This window comes from Zalophus californianus, chromosome 15 (genome assembly GCF_009762305.2).
Source record: "Zalophus californianus isolate mZalCal1 chromosome 15, mZalCal1.pri.v2, whole genome shotgun sequence".
NCBI classification, from domain to species: domain Eukaryota; kingdom Metazoa; phylum Chordata; class Mammalia; order Carnivora; family Otariidae; genus Zalophus; species Zalophus californianus.
Window position 1 is genome coordinate 30,169,153 of NC_045609.1, and position 23,550 is coordinate 30,192,702.

The 23,550-nt window shown below is 39.6% G+C and overlaps 1 protein-coding gene and 1 non-coding gene across 9 annotated transcripts in view; one reads left to right on the forward strand and one right to left on the reverse strand.

The window, feature by feature from the left end:
• Positions 1-23,550, forward strand: part of CCAR1 (cell division cycle and apoptosis regulator 1) — a 64,393-nt gene that overhangs the window by 38,372 nt on the left and 2,471 nt on the right. For all 8 annotated transcript variants that reach the window (XM_027589246.2, XM_027589255.2, XM_027589238.2 and 5 more), the window contains 7 exons: positions 7,200-7,391; positions 12,012-12,251; positions 12,624-12,735; positions 20,923-21,005; positions 21,336-21,482; positions 22,942-23,062; positions 23,143-23,328. In XM_027589246.2, the coding sequence (XP_027445047.1) occupies positions 7,200-7,391; positions 12,012-12,251; positions 12,624-12,735; positions 20,923-21,005; positions 21,336-21,482; positions 22,942-23,062; positions 23,143-23,328 (1,081 nt within the window). The remainder of the gene's footprint in view (positions 1-7,199; positions 7,392-12,011; positions 12,252-12,623; positions 12,736-20,922; positions 21,006-21,335; positions 21,483-22,941; positions 23,063-23,142; positions 23,329-23,550) is intronic.
• On the reverse strand, positions 1,902-2,006 carry LOC113923972. Its single transcript, XR_003520479.1, has one exon. It is a non-coding gene; the product is annotated as a U6 spliceosomal RNA (small nuclear RNA).

Sequence of the window (23,550 nt, forward strand, 5' to 3'; positions counted from 1 at the left end):
CCAGTAATTGGAGAAACCTACATTATGTGTTTCCTAATGTGATGCATTGTGGAGTGTACATCATTATTTAGGAAGTATTCTTGCCAAAAGTGTTTTACCTTAATCTAATTATGAGGGAACAATCAGATAAATTTAGAATGTGAAAACTTCTGCAGAGCAGCTTGTCTGAACTTTTTTAAGAAAGGTCTATATAATGAGAGACTAAAGAAGAAAAATGATATATAGTAAAAGAGTTTAGCGAGGCATGACAACTGAATGCACTGAGTGTGAAACTTGACAGGTCCTGAATGGGGGGTTATGCCATTAAAGAGTAGCTTTGGAATAACTGGAGATATTTGTTTATGGATGTGATATTAGATAATACTGAAGCAGTGCTAAATTTCTTGGATGTGATGTTTTTGTGATCATGTAGAATTGCCTTGTTATTCCGAGGTGCGTTGATTTGTGATTTCTTATTCAGTAGATTATAAATATTTACCTTGATAGTGAAATTGTCTCACTTGGCCAGTGGGAGCCCTATTGAGTTGGCTTCTATGTCCTTTGACACATTCTCATCATATTTTGAGGACTTATTTTGCAGCACAAAACAATGTTGCAGTCTCACTGTGTACTCTCCTTGCCCTGGTTCTGTAATCAGCCATTTTCCCAGGAAGCCCTGATACTTTTTAGTGAAGAATGGTAATGATATTTAGAAGCCAAGATATACTCATTGGTATCATTGTTGTGCTGCTGTCAGCCCCTGTCAGTGAACAGAATTTTGGTACAGATATATATTCGTTTATACTTATGTTTAGCTATGTATATATGTATTTGCATCTGTATTTGTTAGTATATATTGTGTGTATTGAATGTCGTAAGTTTATGCTAGTATCTCCAATTCTATTCCCAACATCAGAGTTCATTTCAGTTTCTCCCTTTCCATCTGTTTAATTCCTTTGTCCAATAATGAGAAACATAGCTTCCATTGTACTTAATAATTATTTACTTACTTGCTCAGTTGTCTGTCGCATTCCCTTTCCTATCTGGATACCCTCTTTACTTTGGTCTGATTTCCTACCCTGTATTCTGTCTTTATATGGATGCCCTCCTTGCTCTATTTGGGTTTTAATACCTGGTAACTGGGCAGCTCTTCTGTTCTGGGCATTGTAGCTCTACCTCTCTGTCAGTCTCCATCCCCTGTGTAGACACCTGCTTGGCATGGAGGAGTTGCTTTAGAATTGAATTGTTACGGACAGAAGGAGTAGATAGAGAAGGCAAAGAAGAGCTGGTTTTCACTTTTTTTTTTTTAAAGATTTATTTATTTGAGAGAGAGAATGACAGGCGGGGATACTCACCACTATACTAACGAGGAGGATGAGAGAGAGAATGAGATAGAGAGCATGAGAGGGGAGAGGGTCCGAGGGAGAAGCAGACTCCCTGCTGAGCAGGGAGCCCAATGAGGGACTCGATCCTGGGACTCCAGGATCATGACCTGAGCCGAAGGCAGTCGCTTAACCAACTGAGCCACCCAGGCGCCCGAGCTCGTTTTCACTTTTTGATGTTAGCAGCCATTGGGGTTGAAAACTGGTGATAATTCTTACCATTTTGTTTGCACATATTTTCCTCTTGTGCTGTTTGATTATGTAGTGGTATAGTTTTACCTATTTGTAAATTCATATAGAAGGCAGGATCAATGCTTGATTTCTTTTTATTTTTTTAAAATACAGAATGCGGGGCATCTGGGTGGCTCAGTCGTTAAGTGTCTGCCTTCAGCTCAGGTCGTGATCTCTAGGGTCCTGGGATCAAGCCCCGCATCAGGCTCCCTGCTCCGTGGGAAGCCTGCTTCTCCCTCTCCTACTCCCCCGGTTGTGTTCCTTCTCTCACTGTGTCTCTTTCAAATAAATAAATAAAATTAAAATAAATAAAATATAGAATGCTTCTTAAATATGAGTCATCCTTGTGCAAGACCCATGCTAATCTCTTCCATATTGGTCTAATTTTACTACATGTGCTGCTGAAGCAAGCACTGTTTTCCTTTATTTTATCCAGCTTTCAAGATATTGAATTGGTTTCCCTATCATCTTCTGATGGTTACCTGTTTGTGTATGTGTGTGTGTTTAAAAGATTTTTATTTATTTGACAGAGACGGCGAGAGAGGGAACACAAGCAGGGGGAGTGGGAGAGGGAGAAGCAGGCTTCCCACTGAACAGGGAGCCCGATACAGGGCTCGATCCCAGGACCCTGAGATCATAACCTGAACCGAAGGCAGACGCTTAACGACTGAGCCACCGAGGCGCCCCTACCTGTTTGTTTTTAAACGTTATTGTTGGTGTGCCTGGGTGGCCCAGTCGGGTGAGCATCTTCCTTTAGCTCAGGTCATAATCCCAAGGTTTTAGGAAACCCTGCCTTGGTTTCCCTGCTCAGCGAGGAGCCTGCTTCTCCCTTTCCCTCCGCCCCTCCCCCTGCTTGTGCTTTCTCTCTCTCAAATAAATAAAATCTTTTTAAAAAAATAAACATCATTATGGATTTATAAATTTATTTTTCTAAGATTTTTTTATTAGAGAGCACAAACAGGGAGAGTGGCAGAGGGAGAGGGAGAAGCAGACTCCCCACTGAGCAGGGACCCTGATGCAGGTCTTTGATCCCAAGACCCTGGGATCATGAGCTGAGCTAAAGGCAAGATGCTCAACCGACTGAGCCACCCAGACTCCCCAAATTTGTAGATTTAAACACATTTTATGGGTTTTATTCATTGTAATTCTTATCCTTATTGAAGCTCAAATTGTCTTTTTTTTGTCCAGTGAGTAGGAATATCTATATAGATACACAACACTAATGTATAACTAATAGTATACCACTGTTATTGCTGAAATTTGTTTAAAATTATTTTTGCATTCTTTTTTTTTTTAATTTATTTGAGAGAGAGTGAGTACAAGCAGGCAGAGGGTCAGAGGAAGAGGGAGAAACAACTCACTGCTGAGCAGGGCGTGCGGGACTCCATTCCAGGACGCTGGGATCATGACCTGAGCCAAAGGCAGACACTTAACCGACTGAGCCACCCAGGCGCCCCTGTTTTTGCATTTCCTATTGTCACTTTCTCCCCATTTTTTTTTAAGATTTTTTAAAATTTTTATTTTTATTTATTCATGAGAGACAGAGAAAGAGAGAGGCAGAGGGAGAAGCAGGCTCCCAAAGAGCAGGGAGCCCAACGTGGGGCTCGATCCCAGGACCCTGGGATCATGACCTGAACTGAAGGCAGACGCTTAACCATCTGAGCCACCCAGGCACCCTCTCCCCATTGTTTTTATGTTGTACTATGAGTACATCATCCTAATGTGTAGCATTACACATTGTACTCTTTTAATTCTCATTTAGTCTTGGTCCTACAATTACCGTATCTAATGCTCACCACTAGTCCTTTTGTCATTGTGTCTGAAGCTCATCTCTAGGAGATTCCTCAGAGCTCATGTATGTTCATAACAGTTTGACTATACTATACTTAAAAGTCAGTTTTGCCAGCTTTTGCCTGCCAGTACTTGGTGTAAAAAAGAATCCTTCATCCCCGCTATATACATCTTTGGGTGTTATTACCAAAGGCACTATAATTGAGGTGAACATGAGTGAGTTGGGCCTTGTGACACAAGGAGGCAAAGTTATTTGGGGCAAATATTCCCAGGTTACCAAGAACCCTGAAAATTATGGATGCTTAAATGCAGTCCTGCTGGTTTGACAGCAGTTTCGGAGAAGTAATTCCTTATAAATTCCTGAAGAGTACACACCGATCAGGAAGACCACCATTACTGTGGTGGTTCTGAATACTACCAAACAGCCTTACGTATCTGCAGTCATCAAGAGAAGTATTTATTCTACTGTGAAAAACATTAAAATAGACATTTATTAAAATAAAAAAGTCAGTTTTGCTAAATATAAAGTCTTTGATTCACATTTATATTCCTTTAAATATCTTAAATATGTTACTCTTTTTTAAAGATATTTATTTATTTATTTATTTTAGAGCAAAATGAGCAGTGGGGGAGAGCTGGGGAGGGGGAAAGGGAAGGGAGCCTCCAGTACACTCTGTGCTGAGCCTGGAGCATGATGTGGGGCTCAGTCTCACAACCCTGAAGATCATGATCTGAGCCGAAACCAGGAGACAGACCCTTAACTGGGTGAGCCACCCAGGCATCCCTATGTTACTGGTTTTTTGTTTGTTTTAAGACTTTTATTTATTGACAGAGACAGAGAGGGAACTATACTAGATACCTCATGAAGTGGAATCATACAGTATTTGCTCTTTTGTGTCTGGCTTCTCTCACTTAGCATAATGTTTTCAGAGTTCATCCATGTCATAGAATGGATTGGAACTTCATTTCTTTCTTTTTTGTTAAGATTTTATTTATTTGACAGAGACAGCGAGAGAGGGAACACAAACACAAGCAGGGGGAGTGGGAGAGGGAGAAGCAGGCTCCCCGCTGAGCAGGGAGCCCGATGCGGGGCTCGATCCCAGGACCCCGGGATAATGACCTGAGCCGAAGGCAGACACTTAATGACAGCCACCCAGATGCCCCAGAACTTCATTTCTTTATAAGGCTGAATAATACTCCATTGCATGTATATACTGCATTTTGTTTATCCCTTCATCTGTTAATGGACACTTGAGTTGTTTTCACCTTTTGGTATTGTGAATAAAACTATCTACAAGCATGTTTTCAGGGCGCCTGGGTGGCTCTTCTATTCTGTCACCTCATTTTCAGTTTTAAAATTCTTATTTAGGGGTGCCTGGGTGGCTCAGATGGTTAAGCGTCTGCCTTCGGCTCAGGTCGTGATCCCAGGGTCCTGGGATCGAGCCCCACATCGGGCTCCTCGCTCAGCAAGGAGCCTGCTTCTCCCTCTCCCTCTGCCTCTCTCCCTGCTCATGCTTTCTCTCTCTCTCAGTATCTCTGTGTCTCAAATGAATAAATAAAATCTTAAAAAAAGTTTTAAATTCTTATTTATATTGTCCTGGGGCTCCTGGGTGGTTCAGTCAGTTAAGTGTCTGCCTTGAGCTCAGATCACGAACCTAGAGTCCTGGGAATGAGCCCAGCATTGGACTCCCTGCTCAGCGGAGACCCTGCTTCTCCCTTTGCCCCTCACCATGCTCGTGCTCTCTTTCTCGCTCTCTCAAGTAAATAAATAAAATCTTTTTTTAAAAAAATAAAATTTATTTATATTGTCCTTTCATATCTTGTAAGATTTTCTTAATCTCTTAGTACGCTTTAAAATAGTTAAGATTTTTATCTGTCTATGCCTGTTTTTCTGGCCCACTTTCATTGTCTGTAGGGATGTAATTCTCCTTGTTCTCTTTTAAATAGTAACTTTCTATAGGACTTGACCTCAATACTTTCTTTTGCTCATTTTTATGTGAATTTACTTTGCCTAACATTTTATTAGAAGAGGTTGCTTAAGGGGTGCCTCAGTCAGATAAGTGACCGACTCCTGGTTTCGGCTCAGGTCGTGTGATCTTAGGGTCATGAGATTGAGCCCCATGTTGGACTCCGTGCTCAGTGGGGAGCCTGTGCATGCACAGCGCATGCTCTCTCTCTCTCTCTCTCAAATAAATCTTGAAGAAAAATAAAGAGGTTGCTTAAGATAGCTTTTTCCTAACTTCATAAAGATTTATATTTTAATATTGTTTTCTTACTCTGTTTAAAACTGTGGTGGTTTGTGGGTGCCTGGTAGGCTCAGTCAGTTAAGTGTCAGCCTTCGGCTCAGGTCATGATCCCAGGGTCCGGGGATTGAGTCTCGAATTGGGCTCCCTGCTCAGTCGGGAGTGTGCTTCTCCCTATGTGCCCTCCTCTGTTTGTGCCCTCTCCCTCTCTCTCTCTCTCTCTCTCACAAAAATAAATAAATAAAATCTTAAAAAAAAAAAAAACTATGGTTATTTGCTTTCTAAGATTTCAGTCTGTTTCCCTTCCATCACTGTTTATTGGGTTGGGACCTTTTCCTCCCATGTCTATGTTGTTGCTTCCCTGCTCAGTATTGATTCTGCTTTCAGAAATTTCTTCACAGGGTGAGAGACCCTGTGCTGGAAAGATGTCCTGGTAAATCAGCTTTGCAAGTTCGTAGGACTAGAATATTCTAGGCCCTTTTATTTTTTTAAAGATTTTATTTATTTGTTAGAGTGGGCGAGAGAGAGTGAGTGAGAGAGAGCGAGCAAGGGTACAAGCAGGGGGAGCTGCAGGCAGAGGGAGAAGCAGGCTCCCCACCAAGCAAGGAGCCTGATGCGGGACTCAGTCCCAGGGCACTGGGATCATGACCCGAGCCGAAGGTAGACGCTTAACTGCTTAACTGACTGAGCCACCCAGGCGCCCCTAGGCCCCTTTAGATCTTAACACAGGCTCCTTGTACTCACTGTTGTTGGGAGTAAAACATTGCCTAGTTTCAGCTGCTGTTATGAAATTGAACTCACTTTCCAGTGAATGCCTTTTGACTGTTTTGTGGTTTTTCTGTTCTTAGAGCCATCAAACAACCCCGTTGTTTCCTTCTGCTTTCCCTCTGCACAGATGCCAGTAACATATAGGTCTTTTGGCTCTTGTGACTTTTTCCCACTCATTTGTTTATTGGGGTTTGTGGGAACACTGTTTCACCTTGTTTTGTTCTGAATGTACATGAATGTTGGATGTTGGTTTTGGTATCTAGATTATTCCCCTTTTTTTTTTTAATTTTTTATTTATTTGACAGAGAGACAGCCAGAGAGGGAACACAAGCAAGGGGAGCAGGGTGGGAGAAGCAGGCTTCCCGCAGAGCGGGGATCCTGATGCAGGGCTCGATCCCAGGACCCTGGGATCATGACCTGAGCCGAAGGCAGATGCTTAACGACTGAGCCACCCAGGCGCCCCTAGATTATTCCCTTTTTATATGGGGATTCCGGAAGATCCAGAAACTATGCTGCTGTCACTATTTTCCAGAATCCCAGGTTTAGATAATGTTAACATAGGTATTTTTTTTCTCTTTAGAAGTTAGTTTCTTGTGCTGAGAAACTCAAAAGAGAAAAGTAGGAGCCATAGAAGCTGCTGTCTTCTTTACTAAATTTGAACTTTCTTCCCAGCCCTTATGGTTGGCATAATCACCATAAGGAGTCATGGGAATTTTGCCCTTTTTCTTTACATGGTGTGCATTTGATACATACATACATATTGTACATGGAGGTTTAACCATTACTTAAAATTTCAAATATGTAGGAAGAAGAAAGAAAACGTCAAGAGGAAATGGAACGCCAGCGTCGGGAAAGAAGATATATTTTGCCCGATGAACCAGCCATCATTGTACATCCAAACTGGGCTGCAAAAAGTGGAAAGTTTGATTGTAGCATTATGTCTTTGAGTGTACTTTTAGACTACAGATTAGAGGATAATAAAGAACATTCATTTGAGGTAATATTTTAATTTTGAATTGGGATCTAAATAAGGTATACATATTTTGATTGGTTAATATATTGCTTAAATCTCTTTGATGGCCCTTTTCATGGATTCTGTTTTTTTGTTTTTGTTTTTTTCTTTCAATTTATTTGGGGGGGGGGGGTTGAACACCAGCTGATTTTTCCTACAAGATTCACTTCTGGTGATTGCATTCCTGTAGTATCATTTATATGTTCCTCTGGCCTCTGTATTTCCTGTAAATTGATAGTTGGATCTAAAGTCTTAATCAGGTTCTGATTTAATTACTGTTTTTAAAAAAATACTGAAGTAGTGGTATGTTTTTTATCAGAATATCAGGAGACACATAATACATAATGTCTAATTACCCCTTGGGAATGAGGTAATGCTATATTGTTTACTCTAGAATTAAAATAGCATTCAGTGGGATTTAAAATTATACTTGTGATTGACTGAAGTGTAAGATAAAAGATGTTTATTTTTCAACATGAATCTATTTCTTACCATTATTATAGAGCAGATTTACAACATAAAGTTTATTTTTCAAAATAATTGAAGATTTTTATCCCTAAAGAAGTGATTGCTTCATTCTTACCAACACATTTCACATTTTTCTTCGTACGTTTTGTTTTATAAATTATGTTGGAAAGATCCATCAGACTTACTTGACCCAAAAGGTCATTGTCCACAAGATGAAAATGAAATACTTAGACTAGAGACATTTACAAACAAATATAGAGGCTTACTGAGGCAATTATAATACACGATGTTCATGCTTATTGGTCCTGATAAAAGACAGGTTACAAATATTAAAATATTTACAATGTTTAGTACATTAATAATTCCAGTAAGCCTGTTTTTTTAAATATTATATACTACATGATTTTATTACCAGTTACTTAATATAACTCTTAATAGTGCCTACCATCTCGTAGTAATTTGAATAAAAAATGAAAAAAATTAGTGTTTGGTATTACTGCTTATATAGTATATACCATGCATCTGACTGATGCTGTAGGAGGATCTCAAACTAACGCTACTCCAGTGGAAACAAAGCAATTTGTGAAACAGCCATTTGCTAGCAAAATGATCCCTTACCTAAAAAAGAAAAAGAAGAAGATAGCAGGAGAGGAAGAATGAAGGGGAGTAAGTCAGAGGGGGAGACGAACCAGGAGAGATGATGGACTCTGAAAAACAAACTGAGGGTTCTAGAGGGGAGGAGGGTAGGGGGATGGGTTAGCCTGGTGATGGGTATTAAAGAGGGCACATTCTGCATGGAGCACTGGGTGTTATGAACAAACAATGAATCATGGAACACTACACCAAAACAAATGATGTAATATAGTGATTAACATAACAATAAAAAATTTAAAAAAAATGATCCCTTACCTTTTACCTCCCCACCTAATATATCTCCTGGGTTAATTTCCTTTTAATCTATTTAGAATGCAAATGTCATTTTGGTACATGAATTTTTTTTTTAAGATTTATTTATTTTAGGGAGAGAGAGAGCATGAGCGGGAGGGGCAGAGAGAGAGAGGGAGAGAAAATCTAAAGCAGACTGCTGAGCACAGAGTCCAGCGCAGAGCTTGATCTCATGACCCTGAGATAATGACCTAAGCCAAAATCCAGAGTCGAACGCTTAACTGAGTCAGCCACCCAGGCTCCCCTTGGTACATGAATTTTTATTTTATTTTATTTTATTTATTTATTTATTTTTTTTTTAAGATTTTATTTATTTGAGAGAGAGAGAATGAGAGATAGAGAACACGAGAGGGAAGAGGGTCAGAGGGAGAAGCAGACTCCCCGCCGAGCAGGGAGCCCAATGTGGGACTCGATCCCGGGACTCCAGGATCATGACCTGAGCCGAAGGCAGTCGCTTAACCAACTGAGCCACCCAGGCGCCCATTATTTTATTTATTTGACAGACACAGCGAGAGAGGGAACACAAGCAGGGGGAATGGGAGAGGGAGAAGCAGGCTCCCTGCCAAGTAGGGAGCCCGATGCGGGGCTTGAACCTAGGACCATGACCTGAGCTGAAAGCAGACATTTAACAACTGAGCCACCCAGGCGCCCCCAATTTTTAAAAAATATTCTGTAATTAAGAAAAGCCATTTATCATAAAATTATAAATCTTTGGTTGATTTAATATTAATGCTATATTTGTCTCAGTGCTTTTACATGAAAAGATTTAAAAATTAATTCTGTTCTTCTAGGTGGTGCCTGGCTGCCTCCGTGGAAGAGTATGAAACTCTTGATCTCGGGGTTTTAGATTCAAGCCCCACATTTGGTGTGGAAATTACTTAATAAATAAACTTAAAAAAAAAATTCTGGGGACGCCTGGGTCCCTCGGTTAAGCGTCTGCCTTCGGCTCAGGTCATGATCCCAGGGTCCTGGGATCTCCCTGCTCAGTGGGGAGTCTGCTTCTCCCTCTGCCTGCTGCTTCCCCTGCTTGTGCACTCTCTCTCGCAAATAAATAATTCTTTAAAAAAAATTAATTCTGCTCTTCTAGTTACTGTTCTGGGCTTCTTGTAATTTAACCCATTTAACTTACTGCTTTTTATCTCTAGGTAATGAAAAAAAGAAGACTCTTAGGAAAAGATAATGCCTCTTGTATTTATGCAAATGGAAATCTTATTTAGTTTCACTAATGGTTAAGAGGGGAGTTTTCAGTATCTCTCTTTTTTTAAGAGAGAGGTTCAGAGAAAATCTTAAGCAGGCTCTCTATGCCTAGTGCAGAGTCCAACTCTTGGGGTTCGATCTCACAACCCTGAGATCATGACCTGAGGCGAAATCAGGAGTCAGATACTTAACTGACTGAGCCACTCAGGCACTGTGAGTTTTCAATATCTGGATGGCCATTTTACTGATAATAAATTTCTGTTTTAAAATGTGTAAAGACTGGGCATGAGTTAAAGAAAAATAGATTATAAATTCAGTTTTAATTTTAATACATTATATTATCCTTTATGATCAGGTAAATAGTCTGATTAAAGTGTTTTATCAAACATACTGAAGTCCTTGCCAGAGTTTATACATTTTAGAGTTGTGTTCAACCATTTCAAGTTCTGGACCCTTTTAATCTGTTGGAAACCGTTAGCCTTAGAATTTTTTTTTTTAGAATGTTATTCATTTTTTAAATTTTTTAAATATTTTAATTATTTGAGAGAGAGTGTGAGTGGAAGGAAGGACAGAGGGAGAGGGAAAATCTCAAGCACTGAGTGCAGAGCGTGATACAGGGCTTGAGATCATAACCTGAGCTGAAATTGAGTCAGACACTTAACCAACTTAGCCACCCAGGTGCCCCAAGATTTTATTTTTAAGTAATATCTACACCTGATGTGGGGCTCAAACTCACAACCCTGAGATCAAGAGTCACGTGCTCTAGTGACTGAGCCAGCCAGGCACCCCATACTTAGAAATATTTATGTAGAAAATTTAGTGTATAATTTTAGGTTCAAGAGTATGTCATTATCCATGGATATTTGCATAGTAATAATACTATCCATGGATATTTGCATAGTAATAACGCATGCTCCCTACTCACAATTCTGAGTTGGTATACCCTGCCTGAAATGCTTTTCTAGATACCTATCTGGCCCCATTCACTTGTCACCAGGTCACTTCTGATGTCACCTAATCAGAGAGATCTTCTCTGACTACACTGTACTTTCTTGTTACTTTGTGTGTTTATCCTGCCTTTTTTTTTTTTTTTTTCCTTAAAATTTGTTGTTCAAGGGGCGCCTGGGTGGCTCAGTTGGTTAAGCGACTGCCTTCGGCTCAGGTCATGATCCTGGAGTCCCGGGATCAAGTCTCACATCGGGCTCCCTGCTCAGCAGGGAGTCTGCTTCTCCCTCTGACCCTCTTCTCTTCCCTCTCGTGCTCTCTATCTCTCATTCTCTCTCTCTCATATAAATAAATAAAAATCTTAAAAAAAATTTGTTGTTCTGGTTATCCTTTACTTTTCCCCATTAGATTATTAGCAAATTAGAGTTAGGATTTTTATCTGCTTCCTTCACTTCTGTATCCCTAATGCCTAGAATAGTCCATGGTACATAGTAGGTATTTCAGAAAAACTTGTTGAGTAAATTAAAAAATACATTTATCATGAAGATTAATTGCTGTGTAAAATAGAAATCCTTTTTTCCTACTCATTTTCAAACTCCAAATTTCATTTCAAAATTTGTCAAATTTTGTATTTTTTAAAAATTGGGCCAAAAGTATATTAAACGTAGTGTTTATATCTTCAGGAGAGTTTTTTTTCTTATTATTCATTTGAGACACAGAGATAAAGCATGAGTAGGGGGAGAAGGAGAGGGAGGGGGAGAAGCCGACTCCCTGCTCAGCAGGGAGCCCGATGAGGAGCTCGATCCCAGGACCCTGGGATCATGACCTGAGCCGAAGGCAGATGCTTAACCGACTGAGCCACCCAGGCACCCCCAGGAGAGTTTTTGAGTCTTTTGAAGATCCTCAACATAATTGACATCAATTATTGTAACTCTTTTGTTAGTGCATATTAATTGTTAGATGTGGCAAATCATTATTTGATAAATTATTCTGGATTTATTCAGTATTTCTTTCAAGTTGACTGGGTTACTGTTGGTATCTTTGTTATAGGTTTCACTGTTTGCAGAACTTTTCAATGAAATGCTTCAAAGAGATTTTGGTGTCAGAATATACAAATCATTACTATCTCTTCCTGAGAAAGAGGACAAAAAAGAAAAGGAAAAGAAAAGCAAAAAAGATGAAAGAAAAGATAAAAAAGAAGACAGAGATGAAGAAACTGATGAGCCAAAACCCAAACGGAGAAAATCAGGCGATGATAAGGATAAAAAAGAAGATAGAGATGAAAGGAAGGTCTGTAATTATTTCCATTACCAGCAGCCTATTTAGAAATTTTCCTTTCGTTTTCTAGAGTATAACAAATGATGAATTTATCAGAAAAGCAAAATGTAAAGGCTGAACTAAAAGATTAGAAATGTAAGTCTTTGAATTAAGCCTGTATAGACATCTAGAACTAGTTTCTGGTAATTTTTTTTTTTTTTTAAGGTATGCAGCATGATGGTATATTTATATATATTGTGAATGGTAGTTTAATTTTAAAGTGTATTAAGAAAATTTTATAACTTGATTCTGTTACAAGTAAATAATGAATTTAATGTTTCTTTGTTTTAGTCATTTAACATTTGGTCAGAAATCTTGCTTAATTTAAGGCATTTTAAATTATAGAAAGAAGATAAAAGAAAAGAGGATTCTAAAGATGATGATGAAACTGAAGAAGATAATAATCAGGATGAATATGATCCAATGGAAGCAGAAGAAGCTGAGGATGAAGAAGATGGTATGATTCAAATGTACTTATTTCTCATTAGGATGAAAAATACATTTTTTTTTAAAGATTTTATTTATTTATTTATTTGACAGACGCAGCGAGAGAGGGAATACAAGCAGGGGCAGTGGGAGAGGGAGCAGCCTTCCCATCAATCAGGGAGCCTGATGTGGGGCTCGATCTCAGGAGCCTGGGATCATGACCTGAGCCAAAGGCAGACGCTTAATAACTGGGCCACCCAGGCGCCCTGAAAAATACATTTTTTGTTTGATGACTTTGTATAATAGCAATCTATAATTTTAAAATTTTTTTTTTCAGAATAGAAATGGTTAAAATATTCTTTAGTAAAAATCTATATTGTTTTATTAATAGATGAGAGGATATTTTTTAAGGTAGAACTTAACATTTTATTTAGATCTTCATTAAACTGTTGGAATTGAGAACCAGACATATATAATAAACCTCCAAAAATAGACCCTGAAAGGCACTTTCTGCTTAAGGCAAGTGGTCGTAGGACAAGCATGTAAACAAGCTAGCTTCTCTGTACCACATCCACTACGTCAGGCTTGCTCCATGGCCCCTGCATCACCTCTGCTCTCCCTTCTGTTAACACCAGCCATACCCCCCTATGTCTAACCCAAGGGTTTTTTGTAGGACAACTTGGATTACCTGGGAATGCTGGAAACATGTTGTTAAAGGAATCATGCTATTGAGAGGAAAAAAATTTTTTTAAGCTGCCTTCTGAGGTGATGGCTTCTCTCTACTTAACGCCATACTCCAGAATACAATAAATAAGCAATTAGAAAGTGTTCAAATATGAAGGGATTTTGTCCCCGCCACCCAAAGTACTGCTCTCTAAAGGAAGCCGGTTTCTCTGTAGCAGCACCAGCTGTTCAGAAAGCTCATTGGACCTGGTTTTGAAAGTAAAACCATTAAAAACCCCTGGGAGGAATTATTTTGCAGTGTGGAGTACTCTTTCTTTTTTCTTTTCTTTTCTTTTCTTTTCTTTTCTTTTCTTTCTTTCTTTCTTTCTTTCTTTCTTTCTTTCTTTCTTTCTTTCTTTCTTTCTTTCTTTCTCTCTTTCTCTCTTTCTCTCTTTCTCTCTTTCTCTCTTTCTCTCTCTTTCTCTCTCTCTCTCTCTCTCTCTTTCTTTCTCTTTCTTTCTTTCTTTCTTTCTTCTTTTCTTTCTTCTTTTCTTTCTTTTCTTTCTTTCTTGTTTTAAGATTTTATTTATTTATTCATGAGAAACAGAGAGAGAGAGGCAGAGGGAGAAGCAGGCTCCCAAGGAGCAGGGAGCCCGATGCAGGACGCGATCCCGGGACCCTGGGATCATGACCTGAGCCAAAGGCAGACGCTTAACCATCTGAGCCACCCAGGTGCCCTTGGTCTTTCTTATAAAGAAAGAAAGTTAATCTGGTACCAAAGTGTGCAACGTACAGACCGTTAGGTTCTGCCTTCTGACATCTGTGTATGATAGATGAGAGGATTTTTTTTTTTTAAGATTTTATTTATTTATTTGAGAGAGAGAGAAGAGAGATAGAGAACACAAGAGGGAAGAGGGTCAGAGAGAGAGAGAAGCAGACTCCCTGCTGAGCAGGGAGCTCGATGTGGTACTCGATCCGGGGACTCCAGGATCATGACCTGAGCTGAAGGCTGTCGCTTAACCAACTGAGCCACCCAGGTGCCCAGATGAGAGGATTTTTTAAAGACATGCTTTTTTTTTTTAAAGTAACTCCTACTTCCAACATGGGGATCAAACTCATGACCCTGAGATCAATAGCTGCATGCTCTACTAACTGAACCAGCCAGGCACCCCAAGATATGTTTATTTTTTTTTTTTAAAGATTTTATTTATTTATTTGAGAGAGAGAGAATGAGAGATAGAGAGCATGAGAGGGAAGAGGGTCAGAGGGAGAAGCAGACTCCCTGCTGAGCAGGGAGCCCGATGCGGGACTCGATCCCAGGACTCCAGGATCATGACCTGAACCGAAGGCAGTCGCTTAACCAACTGAGCCACCCAGGCGCCCAAGATATGTTTATTTTTGATTATCATATGTTCTGTATGTAATTAATACTTACTCAACTTAAGGAATATATTTCCCTGAACATGTTAATTTAGCTATGTCATAAAGGTATAACAGTCTCTGTTGTTCCATAGTTTTCTAAGGAAGAACATACTGTGTATAGTCTTTTGCATGTTTGACAGTCTCCATAATTTAAAAACAATACTAAAATTAGTTTGCTGAAGAAGAATTTATTTGGAACACTACATCAAAAACTAATGAACATAATTTTAAAAAATATATATTCTAGGGGCGCCTGGCTGGCTCAGTTGGTGGAGTGTGCAACTTTTTTTTTTTAAGATTTTATTTATTTATTGGACAGAGAGAGGGAACACAAGCACGGGGAGTGTGAGAGGAAGAAGCAGGCTGCCCCAGAGTGTGCAACTCTTGAACTTGGGTCCTGAATTCGAGCCCCACATGGGGTGTAGAGATTAAATTAAAAAAATAAAAAGACTGGGGCGCCTGCGTGGCTCAGTTAAGTGTCTGCCTTTGGCTCAGGTCATGATCCCAGAGTCCTGGGATCACCCCAGGGTAGGGCTCCCTGCTCGGCGGGGAGTTTGCTTCTCCCTCTTCCACCCCACGCCCCTGGCTCGTGCTTTCTCTCAAATAAATAAAATCTTTACAAAAAAAATTAAAAATAAAGACTAATGATAATAAACACCTGTTTATCACCCAAGTTAATAAAAGACACTTACCAATGGGAATGATATTCAAAATACTTAAGGACACCTGGCTGGCTCAGTTTGTAGAGCATGCAGGTCTTAATTCAGGGTCAGGAGTTCAAACCCCACACTGGGCACAGAGGTTACTTAGAAACAACGACAACAATAAACGTCCTGATGAGTTATAGATGTCAGCCGTAAAGTATCTCTGAAGTACCACTGAGTACTTGTCAATCTCCATATAGATTTGAGACTTTAAAAATCTTTTTTTTTAGGGCGCGTGGGTGGCTTAGTCGGTTAAACATCTGCCTTTGGCTCAGGTCATGATCCCAGGGTCCTGGGACGGAGTCCCACATCGGGCTCCCTGATCAGCCTTTACCCCACTAGTTTGATGGCAGTTTCATCCTTCAGGTTGCTCACGCTAACATCTAGGAATCATCCTAAACTCATTTATTTTTGCCATAGTCCCATTTCCAATCTATCTGGAAGTCTTATTGCCTCTATTTTAAAAACATACTCAGAAACAGACCATATTTCACCAGCTCCACTAATCTAACCTTAATCCAAGCCATGTTGTCTCCTGCCTACTTTATTTTAAAAACCTCTTATCTAGGGGCGGCTCAGTCAGTTGAGCATCTGCCTTCGGCTTGAGTAATGATCCCAGGGTCTTGGGATCAAGCCCCTCATCAGGTTCCCTGCTCATCAGGGAATCTGCTTTTACCTCTTACTCTGCCCCTGTCTTGTGCTCCATGTCTCTCTCTCTCTCTCTCTCTCTCTCTCTCAAATAAATAAAATCTTTTAAAAAAATAAAAGATTAAAAAAAAATAACCTTCTATCTGGTTTCCTTGCTTAACTCCCTTCTCCTCTAAAGTCTCTTCTCAACACAATTGCCAGAACAACCTTTGTAAAATTTAAGTCATTTCATTTATTTGTTTGATTTCTTTCATTTGTTTTCAGATTCCTTCAGTGGCTCACCATTTCACTCTGTAAAAAGCCAGTGTTTACAATGACCTCTAAGACTCTACAAAATCAAGCCTCTAATTTCATTTCTTATCTCTCTTTTCTACTTGCTCTTTGCACCCAAAGCATCCTGACTTTGTTGAACCCATTATGTGTGCCCCTGTATTCGGACCTTTGCTTTGACAGTTCCTTCTGTGTGCAAACTACCAGAGATCCACCTTTCACATTTGCAGTCTTTGTTCAACTGTCACTTTCTCAATGAAGCCTGCTCTGCACCCACCCCTATTTAAAATTGCAGTCTTCCCCACCGGTACACATTCCTGATCCCTCCTTATTTTACTTTACTTAGAGAACTTATAACCTATTCTACTGTACTGTTTACTTATTTTACTTATTGTCTGTCTTCCCACTTGAATACATATAAGCTCTTAATAAGGAAAAGAGGGGTTTGGGGGCACCTAGCTGGCTCAGTCAGTAGAGCATGCGACTCTGGATCTTGGGGTAGTAAGTTTGAGCCCCACGTTGGGTGTAGAAATTACTTTAAAATCTTAAAAAAAATTTTTTTAAATAAAATCTTAGAGTTTTTGTCTCCTCTTTGCTGATATATATTCCAAGTTCCTGGAACAGTCTAAATATCCAAATGTCATAAACTGCAAAGCCAAACAGGGTGATAGGAGTATAGGTCTTTTTTGGTTTCCCTGGTATTTTCAGTTGCTGCTTGCTTATGTTATCACAGTTTCTCCCCCTACATACTTTGTAGTTCATAATCCTTTCAAGTTACTTAAAGACCACTCTTTTTCCAGGAGAAAAGTAGAATAGTGATTTTTTTAAAAAATGAAAATACAGTGCCATTTAATGTCTAAAGTAGTGTTGAATTTTCTTAGTAATCGGGAGCATATAACAATAATAAGTCTATTTTTACCAATCAATTTGATGATTTTTGTTTTTTAAGATTTTATTTATTTGACAGGGACACAGCGAGAGAGGGAACACAAGCAGGGGGAGTGCGAAAGGGAGAAGCAGGCTTCCTGCTCTGTGGGGCTCGATCCCAGGCCCCTGGGATCATGACCTGAGCTGAAGGCAGGCGCTTAACGACTGAACCACCCAGGGCCCCCCCTTTTTATTTTAAGATTTATGTATTTAAACAAAAAAAAAATACGTATTTATTTGAGAGAGTGGGGGAGAGGGGCAGGGGGAGAGAGAGCCTTAAGCAGGCTCCTGTAAGTGCGGACACTAAGAACGGAGCTTGATCCCACGACCCTTAGATCACTACCTGAGTGAAACCAAGAGTCAGATGCTCAACTGACTGCAACACCCAGGCCCCCCTTGGTGAAAAGATTTTAATAAAAGGTAACGTCAGTTTAACAAACAAGGGTAAGGAGAAGAGTTCTTTTATCACTTTTGCAGTCAGTTTAAATTGTTGTACTTTTTCTGGACATAAATTTGGCAATGTCAGTCAACTGTGATCCTTTAAAATATCAACACAGGTGTTCATTCCATAATTGTCTATAAAACAAAAAATCAGAATTAGTCTTAATGTTTTGTTTTAAGATTTATTTATTGGGGTGCCTGGGTGGCTCAGTCGTTAAGCGTCTGCCTTCGGCTCAGGTCATGATCCCAGAGTCCTGGGATTGAGCCCCGCATCCATTAGGCTCCCTGCTCGGCGGGAAGCCTTCTTCTCCCTCTCCTACTCCCCCTGCTTGTGTTCCCTCTCTCGCTGTGTCTCTCTCTGTCAAATAAATAAATAAAATCTTAAAAAAAAAATCTATTTATTTTAGGGAGAGAGTTGGTGGGGTGGGGGCAAAGAGGGGGAGAGAAGCAGACTCCCCACAGAGCAGGGCGCATGGCTCTGTCCCACAACCCTGAGATCACGACTGAGCCAAAATTAAGAGTTGGATGCTTAACCGACTGAGCCACTCAGGTACCCTTGTATTAATGTTTAATAATAGAGAATTATTTAAATATACTTTCCTATAGATATGCAGTTAAATTCTGTGCAGCCATTGAAGAAACTGTTGGAAGATTAATGACATTGAAAAAGATGATAAAGTTTGTTTTTTTTAAAAGATTTATTTATTTGACAGAGAGAGACACAGCGAGAGAGGGAACACAAGCCAGGGGGAGGGGGAGGAGGAGAGGGAGAAGCAGGCTTCCCGCAGAGCAGGGAGCCTGATGTGGGCCTCGATCCCAGGATCCTGGGATCATGACCTGAGCTGAAGGCAGACGCTTAACGACTGAGCCACCCAGGTGCCCCATAAAGTATTTTATAGATAGCATGTTCCTTTTTTTTTTTTAACAGTTTTTTTTAATTTTTATTTTTTTTATTTATTTATTTGAGAAGAGAGAGAGCGAGAGAGCACAAGAGGGGGTAGGGTCAGAGGGAGAAGCAGACTCCCCGCCGAGCAGGGAGCCCGATGCGGGACTCGATCCCGGGACTCCAGGATCATGACCTGAGCTGAAGGCAGTCTCTTAACCAACTGAGCTACCCGGGCGCCCGATAACATGTTCCTTTAAATGTGTTTCATATGGGTAGTAGTATATGTGGGGGGAAATAAAGGGACACGATTGCTGCTACAATCTTAGTATATTTTTGTGTGATGGGATTTATTTATTTGTAAAAAATCTATGTTCCAAGGGAGACAAAGTTTTGAAATTAATAGCTTTCAAGTTAAATACTCAAATAAGGTGGATCATGTCTATAAAATGTTAATAAAGGGAAGAAATTTACCCTCATGTAATATATGGTACACTCGATAAAAATTATTCGTAATTACACTAATACTCAGAGGCTGTTGTTTTCTCTATTTTATAGTTGAGGAAACTGAGGCTCTTAGCAATAAATTAATTTATCCACAATAATAAACCTTTAATGTCCTGTAGCATATATGAGAGAAATCGGTTCCAAGGACACATTTTTTTAATAGTTTATTTACATGCCAATACATACTACAAAACTCACTACTTTTAAATGTGCACTTTAATCATTCTTTTTTTAGTTTTAAGGATTTTATTTTATTTATGTATTTGACAGAGCGAGAGAGCACAAGCAGAGGGAACAGTAGAGGGAGAGGGAGAGGGAGAAGCAGGCTCCCTGCTTGGCAGGGAGCCCGATGTGGGGCTCGATCCCAGGACCCTGAGACCATGACCCAAGCCGAAGGCAAACTGAACCATCTGAGCCACCCAGGCGTCCTCTCTTTAATCATTCTTAATAACTTTATAGATTTGTTAAACCATCACCACAATCCAGCTTTAGACCATTTGCCTATTTCCCTTTTACAAAAATGGCTTTGTTGAGATATAATTCACATACTGTATATCTCATCCATTTAGAAGTGTACAGTTTGGGGGACCTTGCTGGCTCAGTCAGAAGATCATGCAACTGTTGATCTTTGGGTGTAGTAGGTTTGAGTCCCATGTTGGGTGTAGAGATTACTTAAAATCCAAAATGAATGAATGAAATGAAATCTTAAAAAAAAAGAATGGTGGGCGCCTGGGTGGCTCAGATGGTTGGGTGTCTGCCTTCGGCTCAGGTCGTGATCCCAGGGTCCTGGGGTCGAGTCCCACATCGGCCTCCCTGCTCTTTGGGAGCCTGCTTCTCCCTCTGCCTCTCTCTGTCTCTCATGAATAAATAAATGAAGTCTTTAAAAAAAAAAAAAAAAAGAATGGTTTATCCAAGTTCCTATCTCTAAACATGGAATAGAATGTTAGTGTAAATAAATCTGAATATTAATTAGGTTTTCTTAATTTTATCTTAAGAACATCTCAGTTCCTCACATACTGTTTTATTTTGCAATAATCTATCTGCAGTTAGTTTTACTGCATTGACTAGTTTTCTTTGTAGGTTTTAGAAAATATGCCTTGCTCTGTTTTGTTTAAATTTGTGTTATAATTTCCAATTTTATATATAAAACTTACTCATTTTTTGAACTATGTCCTTCACATTTTTATGGAATTAAGTTATTTGATTTAAAGTCACATTTTTTCCTCCTAGTGCCTCTATACATTTCTTCCTTTTCTTATTCTTTATAATTTTTTATTTTCTGGGGCGCCTGAGTGGTTCAGTCAGTTACACAACCAACTCTTGATTTCAGCTCAGGTCATGATCTCAGGGTTGTGAGATGGAACCCCACGTCTGGCTCTGACTTTGTGGGGAGTCTGCTTGAGATTCTCTCTTTCCCTCTACCTCTGTGCCTCCTCCTACCTTCTCTCTCTCTCTCTCTCTCTCTTCTCTAAGAAAAAAAAAATATTTTTTTTTTAAGATTTTATTTTTAAGTAATCTCTATACCCAACGTGGGGCTCAGACCTAAAACCCCAAGATCAGGAGTCACATACTCTACTGACTGAGCCAGCTAGGCACCCCATTAAAGTCCAATCCATTTTTATTCATACAGTATTTTTTTCATTGTGTCTTTTGAAAACTGATCAGTAACAGAAAACTATTTTTGATCTCTACAGTAGTAGTAGAAAATATCTGTATTAATGAGTGTTTTGTTGCTGTTGTATTGATTTTATAGATCGGGATGAGGAAGAAATAAACAAACGAGATGATAAAAGAGATATCAACAGGTACTGCAAGGAGAGGCCCTCTAAAGATAAGGTATTTATTGAATATTCTTTATAACATAATAAGTTCCATTTCTCACATAATCCAGACTTATTAAGCATAACACTGTCATGAAGTTTATTGGTCCTTACATATCTACATATTACCACTCAGAGCAGAATTCAGCCAGTTGTTATATTTGTAGTTATGTCAGATAACCAATATGTCTTATTCCTTTCTCCCGTATACCTAAACAAGATTAGCTCATTTTAACTTGTAGCATGAGGCAAAGATCTTTTCATATTTTTAACTATTATATGGACATAGTCTCAATTTCTCACTTTTCTGGGGTAAAGATTATGTACTATTCTGCATTTTCTTTAGGAAAAAGAAAAGACTCAGATGATCACAATTAACAGGGATCTGTTAATGGCATTTGTTTATTTTGATCAAAGCCATTGTGGTTATCTTCTTGAAAAGGATTTGGAAGAAATACTTTATACTCTTGGACTACATCTTTCTCGGGCTCAGGTAATCTGTCTTATGAATGTTTAAAATGAAAAGCCATTTTAAGTAATTATCTTTTTAATCTCTGGCTTTTTGAAATATAAAAGTAAAAAGGTAATAGAGATAGTCAAGAAATATTGAAATGTGTAAAATAAAAGTTAAATGTCCCTTTAAACGATTTTATTTATTTATTTGACAGAAAGAGAGCACAAGCGGGGGTGGCAGGGAGAGGGAGAAGCAGAAACAGACTCCCTGCTGAGCAGGGAACCCAATGCAGGACTGGATCCCAGGATCCTGGGATCATGACCTAAGCTGAAGGCAGACGCTTAACTGACTGAGGCACCCAGGTGCTCCTACACCTTTTTTTTCCTCAATATTATTTATTTGAGAGAGAGAGAGAGAGAGAGAGTGAGCATGCACATGCAGGGGGTGGGGAGGGGCAGAGGGAGAGTGAGTCTTTTAAGCAGACTCTGCACTGAGCATGGAGTCCGACATGGGGCTAGATCTCCGGACCCTGATTTACAATCTGAGCCGAAATCAAAGATTGGACACTTAACCAATTGTGCCATACAGGTGCCCTCCCCCATTTTTAAGTAGGTTCCAAGCCCAGTGTGGGGCTTGAACTCACAACCCTGAGATTTAGTCACATACTGTACCAACTGAGTCAGCCAGTACATATACCTTAGTGTATGCTTTAGTGTTTCTATCAGTGTTACATGTTTTTTATTAACAAAAATCTTTTCAAATGATAATTTGGATTTTAGGTTTATAGAGAAGACAGTTAAAAAATGCACAAGTTGGGGCACCTGGGTGGCTCAGTCGGTTAAGCATCTGCCTTCAGCTCAGGTCATAATCCCAGGGTGCTGGGATTGAGCCCCTCATCGGGCTCCCTGCTCAGCGGGAAGCGTGGTTCTCCTCCCTCCACCCCTTCTCCCTGCTCATACTCTCTCTCTTTCAAAGAAATAAAAAAAAAAAGGTGTTTTTTTTTAAGATTTTACTTACTTATTTGACAGAGAGAGACATAGCGACAGGCACCCCAATAAATGAAAAATCTTTAAAAAAACAAAACACAGGTGGTGGCTCAATCAGTTAAAGTGTCCAGCTCTTGATTTCGGCTCAGGTCAAAATCTTTTTAAAAACAAAAACAAGGGCACCTAGGTGGCTCAGTTGGTTAAGCGTCTGCCTTCGGCTCAGGTCATGATCCCAGGGTCCTGGGATCAAGTCCTGCATCGGGCTCTTTGCTCTGTGGGGAACCTGCTTCTCCCTCTCCTCCCCACTTGTGCTCTCTCTCTCACTATCTCTGTCTTTCTCAAATAAAATCTAAAAAAAAAAAAAAAAATTAAAAAAAATACAAGTGTTTGAGTGGAAGAGGATACCTGGGAACACAGATGCCATTGATGTTTATTATATGTGAAAATTAGAACACAGTTAAGGATAATCAAAAATGTATTCTCATCTTTTTGTTTACTTGCTTGTATGACAGGTAAAGAAGCTTCTTAATAAAGTAGTACTCCGTGAGTCTTGCTTTTACCGGAAATTAACAGACACCTCAAAAGATGAAGAAAACCATGAAGAGTCTGAAGCATTGCAGGAAGATATGCTAGGTTTGAATATATTATTTTGAGATTATGTTGTTTTGTAATTATTAAAGAAAAAAGTAAATAAAATATCTTTTATATCATAGGGAACCGGTTGTTACTTCCAACACCAACAGTAAAACAAGAATCAAAGGATGTGGAAGAAAATGTTGGTCTTATTGTGTACAATGGTGCAATGGTAGATGTAGGAAGCCTCTTGCAAAAATTGGAGAAGAGTGAGAAAGTAAGAGCTGAAGTAGAACAGAAGCTGCAGTTGCTAGAAGAAAAAACGGGTAAGGAACAGCATTGGGTATTTCAGTACTTTTAAAACCCTGCTGGAATGGGCGCCTGGGTGGCTCAGTTGGTTAAGCGACTGCCTTCGGCTCAGGTCATGATCCTGGAGTCCCGGGATCGAGTCCCGCATTGGGCTCCCTGCTCGGCAGGGAGTCTGCTTCTCCCTCTGACCCTCCCCCCTCTCATGTGCTCTCTATCTCTCATTCTCTCTCTCTCAAATA